This window comes from Eschrichtius robustus, chromosome 19 (genome assembly GCF_028021215.1).
Source record: "Eschrichtius robustus isolate mEscRob2 chromosome 19, mEscRob2.pri, whole genome shotgun sequence".
Lineage (NCBI taxonomy): Eukaryota > Metazoa > Chordata > Mammalia > Artiodactyla > Eschrichtiidae > Eschrichtius > Eschrichtius robustus.
Window position 1 is genome coordinate 54,376,354 of NC_090842.1, and position 22,370 is coordinate 54,398,723.

Sequence of the window (22,370 nt, forward strand, 5' to 3'; positions counted from 1 at the left end):
CTTCTGTTGTTGCGGAGCACAGGCTCTAGATGCATGGGCTTCAGTAGTTGTGGCTCACGGGCTCTAGAGCGCAGGCTCAGTAGTTGTGGCACATGGGCTTAGTTGCTCTGCGGCATGTGGGATCTTCCCGGACCAGGGATTGAACCTGTGTCCCCTGCATTGGCAGGTGGATTCTTAACCACTGCGCCACCAGGGAAGTCCCTGTCCTTTTTCCCTAGAGGAAATTTTTAGACATTTTTCATTAAGGAGTATATATTTAAATACTTTCTAATTGAGTCAGTCAGTAAATATTTGTTGATCTTCCAATATGTACCATGTGCCATGCTCAGAGTTGGATACACATTGATGAAGACAATAGACATTTTCCTTGCCTTCACAGAACTTAAGACCTATTGAAGGAAAAGATAGTAAATGAACCTAAATAAGTATGTAATTACAAATTATGAAAATCCTGTTAAGGAAGAGAACAGATTGCTAAAAATATAATTACAAGGAGAGTGTAATTTGGTCATAGGATCAGAGAAGACCTCAAAAAGTATGACCTTTATGTAGAGATTTGGAAAATAAGTAATAGTTTCCAAGGCCAAAAGTAAAAGAAAATACCTTCTATACATAAGGAAAAGTACCTAGAAAGGTCTAAACAGGGACTAATAGTTAGGAGCATTTGAAGAACTATAAAATAGGACCAATGTGGATGGAGCTTAGAAACCAAAATGGAGCATAGTGTGAGATTTGGTTGAAAGGTAGGCAGGAACCAGATCATTCAGAGTTTTGTAGACCACATTCAGGAGTTTGGCTTTTATTGTAAGAGCAATATCGTATAGGAAACCACCAAAGGATTTTAAGCGGAGCATTGGCAGGCTAATGCCATTCTAGTGACATGGATTCAAGACTACAAACCTCAAGTGGAGAAACTAGGTTGGAGGCTATTCCAGTATTCCAAGGGAGAGATATTTCATATTAGGTATTATCTTGAATATAAAGGGAAGAGTGTCAGGATATATTTAGGAGCAATATTAAACAGTATTTGCTAAATAATTATATGAGAGGAAGATGAATAAGATGGTACTAGAATGATCTTCACTTTTTTGGCTTGAGGTTTTTCCTCTGGGTCCATAGTGTGGTCTTCAAAACACTTCACTTGCCTAACATCCCTATTTTTATATGGAAATTCTTCCATAATATTATCTCCCAAATACTAAATAATTATTTAATACCAAGTATTTTTTCATGTAGTATTCCCAGTCCTCACAATGATTATAAGAGTTAGTTATCATTCCTATCATAGAGACAGACACTTGGGGGCTCAGAAAGATGAACTAATTTGCCCAAGAAAACAAAGCTTGTAATTAACTGAGTTTGAGTTCAAAACTCATACAACTGAATCTTGTACCTCTGATCTTTCAATAACAATACACTGCCTCCCATTATATTCTTTTCACTTCTCTTTGAACCTACAAATGCCCTTCCTGTCAGTTGGTCATCACTACTACAGTGCTTGTGCACTTGTTAAGTCCTCTCCTCTTTTTTCCTAAGTTCAGAATCACAGAATTCCAAGGCATAGTATTTTCATCAAACCCCAAGCATATACCATATCGAGCCACAGAAAATCCTCCCTATATAACACTCATGCTAGGTTCATTCAGCACCTGACTTTTCTTAAGGTACTCTCTCATCTGGATTGCCACCTTCTGTTTCCCTGTCATTGGTTGAAGAGAACCTAAGCCTCTAGTTACTTAATCTAGAATTTTCAGCAATGGTGGAAATGTCTGATGTTTGTGATTTCCAGTATGGTAGACATTAGCTATATTTGGCTATTTCTAACACTAGAAATGTGGATATTGCCATTGAGGAACTGAATTTGAATTTTTATTTAATCTTAATTATGTTAAATTCAAATAGACATATATGCTAGTAGCTACTGTAATGGACAACACAGATCTAACCAGGGCCTGGCAAACTTTTCAACAGGCCAGATAATAAATATTTTAGGCTTGCAGTCAATGTGGTCTCTGTTGCAGCTGTAGCTCAAAAACAGCCATAGACAATACGTAAATGAATAAATGTGGCTGTGTTCCTATACAACTTTACTTATAAAAATTATTGCAGGGCTGCAGTACATAGTTTGCCAACCCCTGGACATTCTCCCTTAGACATATTCATTTAATCCTGACAACCACCCTATTAAGTGGTATGATCATTCCCCTTATTTTACAGTTCATGCTGTGCGCTGCTCTTATATGTGTGTTTGCATATGCTGTGAGATTTTGTGTGTGTGTATGTATGATTAGAGCCATCCTGTAACAAGGGAGTCTAAGGCATCTGTATATTTAGCAAGCTCCCGTAAGTAATTCTGATTTATAGCAACGTTTAGAAACCAGTGGCTTACTTACTGTCCTCACCTTACTATGTCATCTCTCTTCACTCTTCTTTTCTTGTCCATTTTTTAAAATTTCAGTTTAATTCTCCCATTTTAATTGAAGTTTTATTTCTCCCAAACAAGAAAAATGTGAGTGATTGCTTTCATATTTTCTTTCAGTCCTGGAGTCAAGATGTGAGACCAAGAAATTATTTCTGAAGAAGGAAATTTATGAAATAGAGTCAGCCCAGTGGGAGATAATGGAAAGACTTACAAGACATGACCTTCAGTGCTCTAGTTTCAGAGATGATTGGGAATGTAATGGCCAGTTTGAGAAACAACATGGCTCTCAGGAGGGACATTTCAGTCAACTGATATTCACCCATGAAGGCATGCCCACTTTTAGTCAACATCCATCCTTTACATTACAGCAAATCATTAGTAATAAAGAGAAATACTGTGCAACTAAGGAATATAGGAAAACCTTTAGACATGACTCACAGCTTACCACCCATCAGATAATTCATACTGTTGAGAAACCCTATGAATGTAAGGAATGTGGAAAGGCCTTTAGACATCCCTCAAGACTCAGTCATCATCAGAAAATTCATACTGGCAAGAAACCCTTTGAATGTAAGGAATGTGGAAAAACCTTTATTTGTGGCTCAGACCTTACTCGACATCACCGAATTCACACTGGTGAGAAACCCTATGAATGTAAGGAATGTGGAAAGGCCTTTAGTAGTGGCTCCAACTTCACTCGACATCAGAGAATTCACACTGGTGAAAAGCCCTATGAATGTAAAGAATGTGGGAAGGCCTTTAGTAGTGGCTCAAACTTTACTCAACATCAGAGAATTCATACAGGGGAGAAACCCTATGAATGTAAGGAATGTGGCAATGCCTTTAGTCAGAGTTCACAACTTATTAAACATCAGAGAATTCACACAGGTGAGAAACCCTATGAATGTAAGGAATGTGAAAAGGCTTTTCGTTCTGGTTCAGACCTTACTCGACATCAGAGAATTCATACTGGTGAGAAGCCCTATGAATGTAAGATATGTGGGAAAGCCTATTCTCAGAGTTCACAACTTATTAGTCATCATAGAATTCATACTAGTGAGAAACCCTATGAATATAGGGAATGTGGGAAGACCTTTAATTATGACTCACAGCTGATTCAACATCAAAATTTGTACTGGTGATAAAACATAGAATATATGAAATGTGTGCAAATGCTTTCATTTACAGCTCAAAACTATTAACAGCAACTATTTAACAAAAGAGAATTTATCTCTATATTAATCCCTCTAAATAGAAGAAGGTAGAAACATCTTATTTGCTGACTACAGCTTGTTCAGCCCAAGAAAAATCATGTAGGAGAAACACCCTATGAGTAGAATATGTTTTGGAAGCCATTTAATAAAAGCCCCTATTTCCCTTGCCATCAGGTAATTCAGTCTAGTAAATACTCAGAATGACAACAGCACTTCTGGCACCTTTCTAATCTTATCTTAAACATCAGAGAATACATGCTGAAATGTAATCCTGTGATTTTCATTTTATTTTCCCCCCAATTTGTCTATAGTTGTAATATTCTTAATCTTTTAATCCATTTAAATTTATATAACTGTAAAGTCCATCTGTATATATCATGGTTTGTAAAATATCTTTATTTTTAAGATACCTTTAAAACCCAAGAGCAGTGACCTCTTTATTTTTGAAGATAGCTTATTCCTTTTGCTCTTTACAAAATTTAGACTTTCTTGTTGTAAAAACGTTCATGTAATGACTTACCACTCAGTAAATAGAGATCCTTTACTATCTTCATGGTGTTTTCCTTGTGTTGCTATAATATCATTTCATCAAATCCTTATTGATAGACATTGTAGTTTCCTCCAGCATTTTTGCCATTATACACAGTGCCCTGACGGGCATTCTCCCTAGGTATATCTTTGTGTCAGGTCTTTTATTTTAATTGCAGAAATAATGCCTCAACATATATTTTCCTTATAATAGGTTTACACATTACAAGTAAGGCCTTTGACCACTATCCTTGTACCCATATCCCTCGCTGTTTAGTATTTATCCTTCCTGAGCATTTTTCTATGTTTTTATACATATATGTTTTGGTAGAAATTATAAAATGGGGATAATTATAATACCTACCTCATAATTTTGTGTGAAGATCAAATAAAGAGACACAAAGTGCTTAGAATTGTGCCTGTCATATAATAAATAGATACCCACAGAATGTTGGTCATTGTTAATTGTATTCACTGTTGTCATTATTAGTATTATTTGTTGAAAAGCAACTGTTTCTACAGACCTTACTCAACATCAGACAGGATAGATAATTGAAGAAAGACCCATTGAGGGTAATGAATTAAGAAATTTTCCATTATCACTTACTTCCTATGGAACATGAAGTAATCCTGGGTGTTGGTGGGGAAAGTAATGTTTGTAATGAGTAGGAAACGCTGTATTCAGACTGGTATCCTTTTCACTACATCATATAATACCTAATATAAAGACAGACGATAATATAGACAAAACATTGGTGACACTGATGAAAAAATATGAAAAGAGCATTATGTTTGAAAATGAATATACATATGTACATAAAGAGAAACCTTATAGTGACTGATTTTAAATGTTATACTGAATACAGTACTTCCAATACATTTTAAAACCTAAACAAAATTATTTTTTAGGAAAATAAAAATTACAGTATTGACTCAAAGAGAATTAGAACTCTTGGGAGACTCATAAACACAGGTAAAAGGGGAAATTTAGCGTGAGATATAGTAGCTATTACTAATGAAGCATCAAACCCAATTTCTTTTCAGGCAGAACTCTTTTTTTAAAAAATTGGGGTATAATTGATACCAACATTATATTAGTTTCAGGTGCACAACATAATAATCTGATGTTTGTATACATTGGAAAATGACCAGCATAATAAGTCTAGTTAACATCCACCACCATGCATACTTACAGAATGTTTTTTCTTGTGATGAGAACAGGCAAGACTTTATCAAGTATTCAAGGAACTATTTGTTATATAGAAGTAGACATCTCATAACATACTCTAACATAATCCTGATGTTAGATATGGATTAGGAGAACACAAACAGGAAGCTATTTTTCAGGGTCATCCATGAAGATACATACAAGCATACTAAAGAAAATAGCAAACTGTAGGTATCTATTAAATGAACAGAAATGAACCTGCATTGGGACAGTAACTGAAGAGGATCCTCAGTGCCCAGTTCCAGCTGAGTGCTATGAGAAAATGCAGGCCTTGTTTTGCCAGCTGTTCTGACTTTTGGGGAAAATCCAGAAATCTACATTTTTTCAGTGTGTGATAGCCCTTGATTTTTTAAATGGCAGCTAGGGTTTTGTTTGGTTTTTTTTTAAACATGGTATGTACCAAAGATATATTGACGCTGCAAGTAGCAAGTGACCCATAGCTTACTTTTGTTCTGGACACTAGAGCAGTGAGTGTGCAAAAGGCTCACAGGAGGAGTTTTTAATAGTGCAAATCCCTTAGCCCCAAGGAAACTTAAGGGCGGCAGGGGAATAGTGAAATACAAGATAATTTACCTGGAATTTATTAGATGTGAAAAGTATTTTCAGAGATAAAGTAGCTAAGCTCCAAATATAGTTTTTTTTTAAGGACTTGATCCAGTCCCATATTTTCTACATGCAGTTTTTTATTCTCAGCATCATGTCATTTAAAAACTAGGGTATATTTTATATGTTGTAATCCCATTCTTGAGCTATATAACTATAAACACACAACTGAAAATAAGAATAAAGAGTTAACCTATTGAGAAAAATAAATAGTCAGACCATCACTCTAGCAGCAAATATGTCACTGGAATTATGCATTCTGTTTCAGACCAAGGGTCAGCAAACTTTCTGTAAAGGGCTGGAAAATAAATATTTTACCCTCTGTATGTCATACTATTTCTGTTGCAACTACTCACCTCTGCCATTATAGTGTGGAAGCTTACTAAAGTTTCTTAAGAAATCCTGAAGTTTAAAAAAAAATGTGTCCCACATCTTAGCTTTGTTTAGGTTTAGGTTAGTGTTTGAGATGGGCTTTTACTGTTCCTCAATTTTCATGCTCAGCAAGCAGCTTCCTACACTGAATGGTACCATTCTGTGGAAGGAAAATCCATATATCCAAAGTTACTATAGATCTGTCCTTCTATGCCCCACTCTCTTTTTTCTTAGATCTCATATTAGAGGACTTTAAAAAACAAAACAAAACATTGAGCTACTTTATTTTTTACGAGGCATGAAGAAGTAAAATATTTAATAATCAATTTGAGATAAGTAGAGTGAGCAACATATCTGCAGCTGGAAGAATTAGTAAAGACGAGGCTGTTTTGTTCTAATATTTTGCATTACACTAAAATGAGAACTAAGTGGAATTTTATATTCTTATGTCATTTTAAAGTCATTTATTGAGTTCCTCATCTAAAATTACACAAGTAATGCATTTGCACTCGAACCAATGAAACAATGCCAGTAAAAAGAAAAAAACAGTATCTCTGCTCCTCTCCATTCCTCACTCCCTTCCCCTCTGTCCATTTCCTTCTGAGTAATGTCTAAACCTCGTGTATCTCCCCCATATATTTCTTCATGCTTAAACAGTAACACAAATAAATTATTTTAGTATTTTTTACCCCCCAAAATGGATGATACTTTATACATTTCTCTGTAATTTGCTTTTTTACATTCAACAGTACATTTTGGATTTTCTTTCAAGTCAGTAAATGATGATTGAACTTAGTTGTTTTAACGGTTACAGTATATTCCACAGTATGCTTGTACCAATACCTACTCAACTACAGTATTTCCCCAGTTGTGATATTTCATATTATCTCCTCTTCTTTGCCATTTAAAATTAGTGCTGCAATAAACATTCATATATTATATTCTTGTCTATTTATTTTATTTCTATAAAATAGGTTTCCCAAAACATTTCCAATGTTTTCCATGTTTCTTAGAAAAGTATTGCTTGTAGAAAATTTCAGAGGACAGGAGGATAAAGGAAAAAAGTACAGTTTTTCGTTTATGTGGGTATGTACGCACACAGATTTAACACTTAATCCATTTGGACTGATTATTACATATGGTGTAATATAGTATGTTGCCTTGTTCTCATCCAGAAATAAAGCCAATTATGCCAGAAACAATTATTAAACTATTGAACTATTAAACTATTCATCTTCTACTGAATTAAAATACTATCTATCATATATTAAATGCTCATATCCTCAAACCTATTTGCCAGCAATCTTTGATTTATACTTTTCAGTAACTTATTACTTGTAAATAAAAATACATATATTATAATTACATAGTTTTTATTTGAAAATAAAGACAAATGTTTCATCATAAGAATTAAAAATTTTTTTTATCCAGTTCCAGTAAAGATCCTCATTGGGATTATATTTTGAATTATTAAGTTTAAATACAGAGTATCCCAAATGAATGCATGATTGACACTGGATATTCATTAATATATATGTATGTCTTGAAATTTCTTTGAGAACTCTTCATCCTCCTTACTCTCTAATATCTTTATAATGTACATAAAATATAATATATATAGTCCTTAAGGTATGCTAGTAATAGCTGAAAGTTTAACATATTTTATTAGGGTATTGATTATAAAGTGATAGATTCTTTTGATCTTTTATAATGTGCAGATAAAAGATATACCCATCTCACAGTATTACACCTATTTTATTTTCTTGTCTTATTTCATGTTGTAGACCTGATGACAGTGGATTTTGAGCAGGACTTCTTCTTTTTTACCAGATTTTCCCCATTTTTACAGACTGAAGAGTTGGATTTTGAGGATAATTTCTGCTTCCTGTTTTCATCCCTACTCTTGTTTGTGTGTCATAAAAGAAATGATTTATTACCTTGGTGAAATGTATTAAAACACATAAATTACCTCCCTTTATTTGACCCTGAATTTCTCATGTTTCCTGGGGCAGACTATGATTCTCTATGCTGACTCTGCAGACCCATTCCTCTGCTGGTATATGTCCCAATATCTAGAGTTTGAATGAAGTATTAGGTTGTGCATTTTAACTCCAGGTTCAAGCTGCCTCTTTCAATAAAGCATTACCAAAAAAATGTTCTATTTCTCAATCAGTCCAGAAATCAGGATGAGAGAGTTATAGTTAATTATCACCCACAAAAAATTTTTCTATAGCCAGTTTTGTTTTATTTCTAATTTTAATGGAAATACATCAGTTACAGTCAATATGTTCTACATTTTATTAATTTGAGTGGATAAAGAATTCATTCAAATGGTTTTGAGTTGCTCATGGAAAATCTTAATGTGCTGAAGAACAAAGATACAGAACCAGAAACAATGCTCCAAATGATGACACAGAGCTTGTGTGGTGAGATCACCACTGCTGCTGCTGTACACAGAATCCCTAGCTTACACTACTGACACCATGGGTGCTGGGCTCTGGATGTTCCTGCTACTGCCACCTGTGTACCTGGGGTTACCCATCACCCAGATGGAATTTCCACAGTCCTTGTTCCTTTGTACCATCAGCTTGCTGTTTGGAGAGGAGTGTGTTTGAGTGCTGAAGCCTAGGTTCCATCCCTGTGCATTAGCTGCTGTGGAGACAGATACATTTTCAGATTAGTAAGGATCAGCCTCTGCTGCTTTTTTTAAATATATATATATATATATATATATATATATATATATATATATATATATATATATATATATTTATTTATTTATTTATTTATTTTTGGCTGCGTTGGTTCTTTGTTGCTGTGCACGGGCTTTCTCTAGTTGCGGCAAGCGGGGTCTACTCTTTGTTGCGGTGTGCGGGCTTCTCATTGCAGTGGCTTCTCTTGTGGCAGAGCACGGACTCTAGGTGTGTGGGCTTCAGTAGTTGTGGAACGTGGGCTCCAGTAGTTGTGGTTCGTGGGCTCTAGAGTGCAGGCTCAGTAGTTGTGGCGCACGGGCTTAGTTGCTCTGTGGCATGTGGGATCTTCCCGGACCAGGGCTCGAACCCATGTCCCCTGCATTGGTAGGTGGATTCTTAACCACTGCACCACCAGGGAAGCCTCCAGCCTCTGCTTCTTAAAGACGGATGTTTCCCATCATAGCAAGGGTACACATGAACTGGGCAGCGAAACGAATGGCCAGTGTTTATAAGATGGCATCCTATTAATCATACATAATTCTTCCCACAGCTGAAAATGAAAACCTCACTTAAAATAATATAGCCATTCCCCCACTCAACTGAAAATGTGCTGGGTAATGTCTATACCTCTTCTATATCTGTCAGGATCCTTTGTAGACATTCTGTAAATTTTGTCTTAAGTGGTAACAACCTACATATAAGAAAAAGAGTAAAAAGAAATGTAATCATAATATATAGGTATATATAAATTAGGTAGATGCTCCAGTCTTCTTCTCTGTAAATGACAGTTGTGACACACTCCCTTTTAATTTAGTAGATTGGGGAGTTTTTATAGGTAAAGTGACATAAACCTTGATGAAAAAAGGATCTGAATCCTTGTTGGTTATTATAGTTTTCTATTAACTTTTACTACTGGAAATGATTTAGAAGTAGGAGTTGACCCAGGGGAATCTTTGGGTTCTATCCATGTTCCATTTGGAAATTTCAAACCTATCTTTCCCTTGAGAACCAGGATCAATCAGCCTGGCAAACACCAACCTACACCCTTCTTCTTCTTCCACCCCAGCCTTTAGTCTGTTGTCCAGGGTCACAAGGAGCTCTAAATAGCCAAGTTATAGGCTCACTTTACATTGTATTGGAATCACTGTTGTGTCCACTGGTGAAAGTATTTCTTCATATATTCTCTACATTATCCTTAGACAATGTTTTTGATATTTAGGTTTGACTTTCAAAATATGCTGAGATTTGATTATAATTTATGGTCTGGATATAAGGGGAGTGGAGCATGAGAAAAGTAACACTATTGCAAGATAACTACATCAGACAAGATCTTCAAACAGGTATCTCTAATAATGCATCGTGTCTTAAAGTTTAGGTTGTCTGCTAGTAGTATAGTTACATGAATTGTTTATTGTTTGTATGATATAATTTAATTTCAATTAATTAAATTTCAATTATTTTAATTTCAATTTTTTGTATCCTTAAGTTATAGATGTGTTTTCTAAACACAATATAGTTGCATTTTTTTAATTCAATATGACATTCTTTGTCTTTTAAATAGAGTATTAGATCTAATTTATTCAATGTAATTACTGATATATTTAGCTTTAAATCTACCATCTTTAATCTTTTCTGTTTATCTTGCCAATTCTATATTCTTTTTTTCCTCTTTGTTTTCTTAATGATTTTAAAAATTGTCATTTTTTTTTTACCTCTATTATTGGAAATTCTACATACTATTTCTATGCTTTAAGGGTTACTTCAGAAAATATCATGAATACTAAAACCTATCATGGTCTAAAACAGTTCATATCTTTATTCACTCCCATGACAATAGAACATACTTAGAGTACTTTAGCTACATTTATCCACCCATATCCCAACGTAGATTATTGTTTTCTTGCATTTTTATTATCTTTTTTAACCTCATAGACATAATTTTTTATAGTCAATGTTCATTTACATTTGCCCCCATAATTCCTATATTGCTTTTCATTCATTCTTGTTTCTCAACACTTCCATTGGGGATCATTTTCCCTATGTCTCATTATTATTTTATTTCAGTGGATAGTATTTTATTTCAGCTATCATTCCACTCTCCTTACTTTCATTGCTGCTGTGAAAAGTCAGCTGTCAGTCTAATGGCTAATTTGAAGGTAATTTATCCTTTCTTGTTTGCTGTTTTAAGATTTTCTCATTGTCTTTGATTTTATGCAGTTTCTCCATAATGGGTCTAGGTTGAAGGATTTGAGTCAATGGTTTAGAGACTGCCATCATCTTTGGAAATTGTTCATTTATTGTTTCTTCTAATATTGAAGTTTAGCTGCAACTCCAACTCTATCTGGCATATCTTTAAACTCTCTTTTATATACAGCCTCATTTTATCTCTCTGTGATAGATTCTGTGTATTTTTATCTTTCTTCCAGTTAAGTAATTCTCTTTTCTGTTTTGTCCAATTTTGTGCCCAACCTGTACAATAAGTACCTAATTTCAGTTATTGTACTTTTCATGTATGAAAGTTTTACTTTGTTCTTTTTCAAATCGTAATTTTTATAGTTCCCTACACATATTTTAAAGAAATAAAATCGAGCTTTAAACATAAGCAAAGTTCTTTGGTAACTTGTATCTATGATTCAAATGAAGGCCTATTGTCACTATCTTGTGTTTCTGCTGGTTCTCTTTCATAATACCTTGTTTCATTGAGGGCTTAATTTCTTTTACCACATGCTTCTCATTGACCTTGAAAATAATTATTTGTGAAGATTCCCTGAGATCAAGAAACAATTAATATTACTTCTGCCAGGAAGATAAGGGTACCTGTTGTAGATTACCTTAAACCATGTTCAGGGCTTGAATTCCTGTCCCATACAGGCTTTGTCTACTCAGGCTCTAAATATGCTTGAGGGCTAGTAGGCATGATATCTTATCCTTTTAGAATTTCAGTGTTTGTTCATTCTCTGTGTAACTGGAACAGTTTTCCAGCAAATACAAATGTTTTCAGGCTTGAGTGGCCTTCAACAGCACTGACTTTTCCCCTCCATGTTTACATGCTGTGAAAGAGGAGAAAAGTTATAATTCCTGAGACTGTTTTTCGTCGTTGTTGGTTTTTTTTAATCTTTTTTTATTGCAAAAATAAAACACACACAGAAAAACCACAAAAATACACCCAAATGAATTGTTATAAGACAAGTACCCCTGTAACCATCACTCAGGTCAAAAAATAGAAATTTACCAGATAAGTCAGAAATTCCTCCATGTGTTCTGTCCCAATCATTACCTTGCCCTGTCTCCAAAAGTAACCACTACCACTCTCCTAACTTTTCTTCCTTGTGTTATTTCTTCCTTGTGTTTCTTTATAATTTGTCCATTTGTACATCTCTAAACACTATGTTTTACCTTACCCCTTTTTTTTAATTTGACATGTCTTTTAAGTTTCTTTTAACCTACAATATTTCTCCATACTCATATGTTAATAAATGTTTTTTAGTTTTGCTGGGTATAAAATATTTGGCTCATATTTTCTTTCATTGAGTATTTAAAATATGCTATTCCATTTTATATTTCTAAATATACTGTATTTACTGTCAAAATGTCTGGTGATAACCTGACTTTTTTTTTCCTTTTAAAAGTCATTTATGGACTTCCCTGATGGTCCAGTGGTTAAGACTACATGCTTCCAATGCAGGGGGCACGGGTTTGATCCCTGGTTGGGGAAGTTCCACATGCCAAGCAGTGTGGCCAAAAAAAAAAAAAAAGTTACTTATATTTATTTCTCCCTAGGTGCCCAAATAATTTTTTTCTTTTCTTTAAAGTAATTTTACTAATATGACTTGGAGTTTGTTGTTCTGAATTGATATTCTCAGGTACACCATCTACTTTTTCAATATGCAATTGCAAATCTTTTTTATATCAGTATTATTATTATTATTATTATAAGTTTTTAGTATTCTGTTCCTTTGCTTTTGTTTTCTTCTTCAGGAACTCCCGTTAATATGTTTGATCTTCTTTGCCTATCTCCAATATTTTTCTCTGTCTCTCAAGTCTTTTTAAATTTCTTCATTTCTTTCCAATTTTAGAAATTTTCCTCATTTTTACCTTCTATTTCTCTTAGGCATTTCTTGGTTTAGTCATTGTTGTATTCCTTCTGGTTGAGTCTTTATTTCCGTTTTTTAAAAAATTTTTATTGGAGTATAGTTGATTTACAATGTTGTGTTAGTTTCAGGTGTAGAGCAAAGTGAATCAGTTATACATATACATAAATCCACTCTTTTTTTAGATTCTTTTTCCGTATAGGCCATTACAGAGTATTGAGTTCCCTGTGCTATACACTAGGTCCATACTAGTTATCTATTTTATATATAGTAGTGTGATATATCAATCCCAATCTCCCAGTTTATCCCTCCGCCCCATCTCATGGTAACCATAAGTTTGTTTTACACATCTGTGACTCTTTCTGTTTTGTAAATAAGTTCATTTGTACCCTTTTAAAAGAGTCTACATATAAGTGATATTATATGATATTTGTCTTTCTCTGTCTGACTTACTTCACTCAGTATGACAATCTCTAGGTCCATCCATGTTGCTGCAAATGGCATTATTTTGTTCTTTTTACGGCTGAGTAATATTCCACTGTATATATGTACCACATCTTCTTTACCCATTCTTCCATTGATGGACATTTAGTTTGCTTCCATGTCCTGGCTATTGTACATAGTAAATAGTGCTGCAATGAACATTGGGGTGCATGTATCTTTTCAAATTATGTTTCCTCTGGGTATATGCCTAGGAGTGGGATTGCTGGGTCATATGGTAGTTCTATTTTTAGTTTTTTAAGGAGAGTCTTTATTTCTGAAATGACTTTTTTATTTCTTATTCTTTTCTGAGTTAGCACCCCATTTCTGAATTTTTTTTGGTTCTAATTTATATTGTTCTTTCATATTTTGTATCATTTTCTAAATGCAATATTAGCTCATTTTGAAATAGTAGGTTCCAATTTTGATCTTTCTGATATGCTTTCATTGTCTGTAAGGATGTTATTGTATTCCTTATTCTCTCTCTCTCTTTTAAAATAGTAACTTTTATGGAGTTGGTCTGATACCTTTCTGTTACTTATTTTTATATGGTAGTTTCCCTGAACCACTTTAGAAGGAGGCTTGATTCAGGGTAATTTTTTACACCTACAGAGCTCCTTCTGTAGGCTTCACACAGTGTTGAAAAAGAAATATATATATACACACACACACACACACACACATATATATATATATATATATATATATATATATATGGGCTTTCTGACACTTAATTGCTCTCTTCCTCCCTCCCACTTTTATCTGGACCTTGAATTTGAGTCTGTTTTCCCTGTCCGGCTCAATTATGATTCCCCATTCTTTGCATTTTCTCATCAGGGAGGAACTTTCTCCTGGAAAGAAATTTGGGCTGTCTACTTTGAGAGTTCTCGCAGACAAAGCTTCACAAGCCCCTTCAGATCTTCCGTCATGGACAACTTGCACTCCTCTCCCATTGGTGTGTGCAAAGCTGCATCCCGTTTCAGCTGTTGTTCTCAACTTGGCCCACTGTGCTTTCCAGTGAATATGTTTTGGTGTTCTCTTGTTTTCAGGTTACTTCAGATGTCCAATTACTTTGCTTGGCTTCCTTCTTCACAGATGCACAGATTCACCATGCAGGTATTGCATTATGATTTTTCCCTATCTGCTTTTATTTGGGGATTCATGGGGATGTTATCTGTATTAGTTTGCTGGGGCTGTCATAACAAATTACCACAGGCCGGGTGGCTTAAGCAATAGAAATTTATTTTCTCACAGTTCTGGTTGCTATTAGTCCAAGATCAAGATGTCAGGAAGTCTTTTCCTGCCTCTCTCCTTGGCTTGCAGATGGCCACCTTCTCACTGTGTCCTCACATAGCCTTTCCACTGGGCCAGCGCTTCCCTAGTGTTTCTCAGAGTATCCAAATTTCCTCTTCTTATAAGAAGAGACTGGATTAGGGCCCACACTAATCATCTTAATTTAATCATCTCTTTAAAGCCCCTGTCTTCAAATATGGTCACATTCTGAGGTACTGGGGGTTAGGGTTTCAACATATGAATTTGAGGGGAGGTGCAATTGAGCCAAAATTGTTTCATTCAGTTTTACTTAAATGTTGCCAATAGGTTTTTGGTTTTACTGGCTGTTTGCTCTATATTTATGTGGGGATTTGGGACGATTTAAAAACTTTGCTAATGTAACTCCTATTTTTCTAGAATCTTTTTTACTTTTTATTGGTTTTGTTTAATCAGCTTTATTGAGGTACAATTTACATGCAGTAAAATTCACCAATTTTAAGTGTACAATTTGATGACTTTTGAAAAATGTATACAATCATGTAATTGCTACCACAAGCATGATTTAGAATGTTTCCTTCACTTCAAAAAGTTCCTTCAGGGACTTCCCTGGTGATCTAGTTGTTAAGACTCCATGTTCCCAATGCAGGGGGGCAGGTTCGATCCCTGGTTGGGGAACTAAAATCCCACATGCCGTGCGGCACAGCCAAAAAAAAAAAAAGTTCCTTCATGCCTTTTTGTCATCAACCCCTTCCCCAATCCCTGCCCCTGGCCTCTGGTAGCCACTAATCTACTTTCTGTCCACAAAAATTTCAACTTTTCCAGAATTTCATATAAATGGAATCTACAGTACATAATGTATTATGTAAGACTTCTTGTATTTAACATAATTCTTTAGAGATTCGTTCATGTTGTTCTGTGTATCAGTAGATTATCTAATTCTTTTTTTCTTTCTGAGTAATACAGCATTGTACAGAAATACTCTGATTTGTTTATCTCTTCACCAATTGATGCACATTGGGTGGTTTCCATTTTTTGGCAGTGTGAATAAAGCTACTATGAACATTCAAGTGCAAATCTTTGTATAAGCAGGTATTCATTTCTCTCGGGTAAATAAAGTCATATGCTGAGTATATCTTTAACTTTATAAGAACATTGATATGTACCATCAATGTTTGAGAGTTCCAGTTGTTCCATAAACTTGCCAACACTTAATATTTTCAGTTAAAATTTTTAACCATTTTAATGAGTGTATAGTATCATCTCGTTTTAATTTACATTTAATTTATATTTTAATTTACATCTCACTGTTTTAATCTACTAGTGATGTTGAGCATCTCTTCATGTGGGTTTTTGTTCTATTTCGTTTTGTTATGCCATTCACATATAATTTTTGGTGTAGTATCTGTTAAATCTTTTACCAGTCTTTATTGGGTTATTTGCCTTCTTATTGTGTCATATGAATTATTTGTATATTCAAGATACAAGTCCTTTATTAGACATATGGTCAGCAACTATTTTCTGCCAATCTGTAGCTTGCTTTTTCATTTACTTAACAGTGGATTTTGAAGAGAAAACGTTTTTAGTTTTGATGAAATCAATTTGTCATTTTTTTTTCTTTCATGGTTCATGCTTTTTACATCCTATCTAAGAAATATTTCCTAAACCAGGGTAACTAAGATTTATCACTTTTATTTTTAAATGGATTGAAAGAATTCAGGGTTGGGCAGTGAATAAAAAAGAAGCTCAAGTCATAAGTTTAAGTAATATATCAATTATAATAAAAATATGGGAGTCAGGGAAGACTACTCTATAATAATAGTCTATGGTATGAGCATATCAAAATTCATTTGCCCACATTTTTTTGAGACTTCAAACACAATTCTTTAATTACTTGGGGTTGCTTCCCCCATACCTTCCAACACTAGGCAACCACTAATCTATTTTCTGTCTTTATAGATTTGCCTATTCAATATGTTTAATGTAAATGCAATCATATAATATGCTGTCTTTTGTGTCTGCATTCTTTCACAGAGCATGTTTTCAAGGTTCATCCATGTTGTAGTTGTGTCAGTACTTCATTCTTTTTATGGCTGAATAGTTTCCTGTTGTATGTATACTACATTTCATTCCTTCATTCATTAGTTGCTGGACATCTAGGTTGTTTTTACTCTTTGGTTATGATTAATAATGCTATGAACATTCATGAAATTTTTCTGTGGACATATAGTTTCATTTTTCTTGGGTATATATATCTAAGAGTGGAATTGCTGGGTTGTATGGTTATATGGCTTTAACAGTTCGAGGAACTTCCAGACTGTTTTCCAAAGAGGCTGCACCATTTTATATTTCCACCAGGAGTGTATGAGTGTACTGATTTCTTCACAGCCTTGTCAATACTTGTTGTTGTCTGTCTTTTTTATTACAACTACCCTAATACATGAAGTGTTATCTCATAGTTTTGACTTGCATTTCCCTGGTGACTAGTGACGTTGAGCATATTTTTATGTGCTTATTGGCCTGTATATATCTTCTTTGCAGAAATGTCTATTCAGATATTTTGTCCATTTTTAAGTTGGGTTGTCTTTTTACTATTAAGTTGTAAGAGTTCTTTATATAATTCTGGATGAAAGTTCCTTATCAGATATATGATTTGCAAAATTTTTTCCCATTCCGTGAGATGTCTTTTCACTTCCTTTTATTAATTTATTTATTTTTATTTTTTAAATTTAAAAGAATTTTTGGCTGCATTGGGTCTTTGTTGCTGCGCATGGGCTTTCTCTAGTTGTGGTGAGCGGGGGCTACTCTTCGTTGTGGTGCATGGGCTTCTTGTTGTGGTAGCTTCTCTCATTGCAGAGCATGGGCTCTAGGCATACGGGCTCAGTAGTTGTGGCACATGGGCTCTAGGGCACGTGGGCTTCAGTAGTTGTGGTACACGGGCTCAGTAGTTATGGCTTGGGGGCTCTAGAGCACAGGCTCAGTAGTTGTGGCACATGGGCTTAGTTACTCCGTGGCATGTGGGATCTTCCCAGACCAAGGATCGCACCCGTGTCCCCTGCATTGACAGGCAGATTCTTAACCACTGCTCCACCAGGGAAGTCCTCTTTTCACTTTCTTTCACCAGTGTCTTTTGAAGCACAAAATTGTTTTTTAAATTTGATAAAGAACAATTCATATATTTTTTCTTTTATTACTTATGCTTTTAGTTTCATATCTAAATCATTGCCTAATCCAAAGTTTCACAGATTTACAGCCATGTTTTCTTTTAGATGTTTTATACTTTTTAGCTCTTATATTTAAGTATTTGATCAATTTTGAGTTACTTTATGTTTATGGTGTGATGTAGGGGTCCAACTTCATCGTTTCCATGTGAAAATGTGGTCCCAAGATGATTTGTTGAAAGACTATTACTGCCCCTATGGAATTGCCCCTTCTCAAAAATCAGTTGATTGTAGGGCTTCCCTGGTGGAGCAGTGGTTAAGAATCCACCTACCAATGCAGGGGACATGGGTTCGAGCCCTGGTCCGGGAAGATCCCACATGCCGTGGAACAACTAAGCCCATGCGCCACAACTGAGCCTGCGCTCTAGAGCCTGTGAGCCACAACTACTGAACCCTGCGTGCCTAGAGCACATGCTCTGCAACAAGAGAAGCCACCACAATGAGAAGACTGCACACTGCAACGAAGAGTAGCCCCCGCTTGCCGTAGCTAGAGAAAGAACGCGCAGCTACAAAGACCCAGCGCAGCCAAAAATAAATAAATTTATTTTAAAAAAATCAATTGATTGTAATCTGAGGGTTTATTTCTGAATTCTCAGTTCTATTCCATTGATCCTCATACCACTATCATACTATCTTGACTACTGCAGTGTACTTTTTTGTATTTAGGAAATGTGAGTCCTCCATCTTTGTTCTTTTTCAAGATTGTTTTGACAATTCTAGGTCCCTTGTATTCAAATATGAATGTTCAGATCAGCTTGTCAACTTATCAAGGAAGCCAGGTGGGATTTTTATAGAGATTGCACTGAACCTGTAGATCAATTTAGGAAATATTGCCACTTTAACAATATTAAGTGTTCTGACTCATGAACATGAAATGCCTTTCCATTTATTTAGATTTTCTTTAATTTCTTTCATCAATGCTTTATAGTTTAAAAAGTATAAGTTTTACACTTATTTTGTTGAAGTTATTCCTAAATATTTAATTTTTGATGCTATTACAAATGGAATTTTTTCTTATTTTCAATTCTGATACTCATTGTATCAGTCTATGGAAATACAATTAATCTTTGTATATTGATCATGTACCCTGCAACTTCTTTAAACTCATTTATTAGTTCTAACAGTTTTTTAGTGGATTCCTTAGGATTTTCTATACACAAGACCATTCCATCTTCAAAGAGATAGTTTTACTTCTTCCCTTTTATTCTTGAAGCTTTTTATTTCATTTTCTCTTGCCTAATTGCTGTACCTATAACCTCCAGTACAATGTCAAACAGAAGTGGTGAGAATAGACATCCTTATCTTGTTCTTAATTTTAGGAGGAAAGCATCCAGTCTTTTGGCATTAAATATGAGGTTATCTGTGAATTTTTTGTAGAAGAACATTATCAGGTTGAAAAAAAATCCCTTCTATTCCTGGTTTGTTTAGTATTTTTGTCATGAAGGGGAACTGGATTTTGTCAAATGCTTTTTGTGCATCTATTGAGATGATTGGGACTTTTTTGTCCTTTATTCCATTGATATGGTGTACTACATTAATGGATTTTTGAATGTTAAACCCATCTTGCATTCCCGGGATAAATCCCACTTGGTCATGGTGTATATGTATAGCTGGATTCGGTTTGGTAATACTTTGTTGGGGATTTTTGCATCTATATTCATAACAGATATTGATTTGTAGAATTTGTTCCTTGTGATGTCTTTTTCTGGTTTGATATTAGGCTAATATTGGACTTAAAGCAAAGTTGGGAAGTATAACCTCCCCTTCTATTTTTTGGAAGAGTTTGTTAAGAATTGGTTGTAATTTTCTACAAGTTTGGTAGAATTCACCAGTGAAGGCATCTCAGCCCAGTCTTTTCTCTTTGGGTAGTGTTTAAATTACTAATTCAATCTCTTTATTTTTTATGAATCTATTCAGACTTTCTGTTTCTTCTTCAGTCAGTACTTTATGTCTTTCTAAGTATGTGCCCATTTCACCTCAGTTATTTAATATATTGGTATATAATTGTTCATAGTATTCCTTTATAATATTAAAAAATTTTTGTATGGTCAATAATGATGTCCTCTTTTTCATTCCTGATTTTGGTAATTTGAGTCTTTCCTTTTTCTTAGTCAATGTAGGTAAAAGTTCGTTAATTTTGTTGATCTTTTCAAAGAACCAATATTTTATTTTTGTTGATTTTCACTTTTGTTTTTCTATTCTCTGTTTCATTAATTTCCACTCTAATCTTTATTTCCTTTCTTTTGTTTCTTGTACACTTAGTTTGCTCTTCTTTTTCCAGTGTCATAAGGTAGAACTTCAGATAATTTTTTTTTTTAAATTTTTGACTGTGTTGGGTCTTCGTTTCTGTGCACTGGCTTTCTCTAGTTGTGGCGAGTGGGGGCTGCTCTTCGTTGTGGTGTGCGGGCTTCTCATTGCGATGGCTTCTCTTGTTGTGGAGCAGGGGCTCTAGGCGCGTGGGCTTCAGTAGTTGTGGCACACGGGCTCAGTAGTTGTGGCTCGCAGGCTCTAGAGAGCAGGCTCTAGTAGTTGTGGTGCATGGGCTTAGTTGTTCCACGGCATGTGGGATCTTCTTGGACCAGGACTTGAACCCGTGTCCCCTGCATTGGCAGGTGGATTCTTAACCACCAGGGAAGTCCAGAACTTTAGATTATTAATTTCAGATCTTTTTAAAAAAATATATGCCTTTTAATGCTATTAGCTTTAGCTGCTTCCTGTAAGTTTGGTAGGCTGTGTCTTCATTTTCATTTATTTCAAAGTACTTGCTAATTTCCCTTGTGATTTTTTTTTCTTTGGTCCATTGATTCTTTAGGAGTGTGTTCTTTAATTTCCACATATTTGTGAATTTCCCAAATTTTCTTCTGTTAATCGTTTTTAATTTCATTCCATTGTAGTCAGAGAACATGATGCACATGATTTCAATCTTTTTAAATTTATTGAGGCTTATTTTATAACCCAGCAAGTGGTCCATCCTGTAGAAAATTCCATGTGTACTTGGGGAGAATATGTATTCCAGAATTGTTGGATGGTGTATTCTATAGATGTCTGTTAGGTCTAGTCAGTGTACAGTGTTGTGCAAGTCCTCCATTTCCTTGCTGATCTTCTACTTAGTTTTTCTATCCATTATTGAAAATGGGGTATTGCATTCTCCAACTGTTATTGTTGAATTGTGTATTTCTCTCTTCATTTTTTTCTAATTTTTAAGTCATGTATTTAGGGACTCTATTATTAGGTGCTTATGTGTTTCAAATTGTTATATCTTCCTGATGGATTGACCCTTTTATCATAGATAAGATTTTTTAATATTTATTTTATTTATTATTATTTATTTTTGGCTGCATTGGGTCTTTGTTGCTGCACGCGGGCTTTCTCTAGTTGCGGTGAGTGGGGGCTACTCTTCATTGCGGTGCGTGGGCTTCTCATTGCAGTGGCTTCTCTTGTTGCAGAGCACCACAGGCTCTAGGCGTGCAGGCTTCAGTAGTTGTGGCTTGCGGGCTCAGTAGTTGTGGTGCACGGGCTTAGTTGCTCTGCGGTATGTGGGATCTTCCCAGACCAGGTCTCAAACCTGTGTCCCCTGCATTGGCAGGCGGATTCTTAACCACTGTGCCACCAGGGAAGCCCCCTTTCATCATAATAAATGGTCCCTCTTTATCTCTAGTAACTTTTTTGTTTTACTTTTTTTTTTTTTTGCCATGCCATGGGGCTTGTGGGATCTTAGTTCCCTGACCAAGGATCAAACCCTGGGCCCATGGCAGTGAAAGCGCCAAGTCTTAACCACTGGACCGACAGGGAATTCCCATGTTTTACTCTGTCTTTGACTGGTATTAGTATAGCCAATCCAGCTTTGTTATGGTTGGTTTATAACTAACTTTTTTGTATCTTTAAATCAAAAGTGTAACTCATGTAGACAGAATATAGTTCGATCTTTAAAAAATAAATACTGTCTGACAATCTCAGCTTTTTGATTGGATTGTTTAATTCATTCACATCTAATGTTATTGATATTGTTGCATTTATTGCTGCCTTGTTATTTTTGTTTTCTATGCCTTATGCCCTTTTTGTTCCTCTATTATTCTTTACTTCTTTATTTTGCATTAAGTGAATATTTTCTAACATAACATTTAAATTCTTTTAATGATTTTTTTACCATATTTTAAAAGTTATTTTCTTGGTGGTTGCTCTAGGGCTTACCATACATATCTTACATTATCAGAATCTATTTCAGATTTAGAGATATGGTTATGTTACT

The 22,370-nt window shown here is 34.9% G+C and overlaps 1 protein-coding gene across 2 annotated transcripts in view; it reads left to right on the forward strand.

Annotated features, from left to right (window-relative positions):
* Positions 1-22,370, forward strand: part of LOC137753377 (zinc finger protein 14 homolog) — a 136,120-nt gene that overhangs the window by 28,347 nt on the left and 85,403 nt on the right. Inside the window, exon 5 of one of the 2 annotated variants that reach the window (XM_068528578.1) lies at positions 2,540-3,457. In XM_068528578.1, coding sequence (XP_068384679.1) covers positions 2,540-3,457 — 918 coding nt within the window. Of the gene's footprint in view, positions 1-2,539; positions 3,945-22,370 lie in introns of those variants that run through there. The other variant, XM_068528577.1, reaches the window with a different exon arrangement.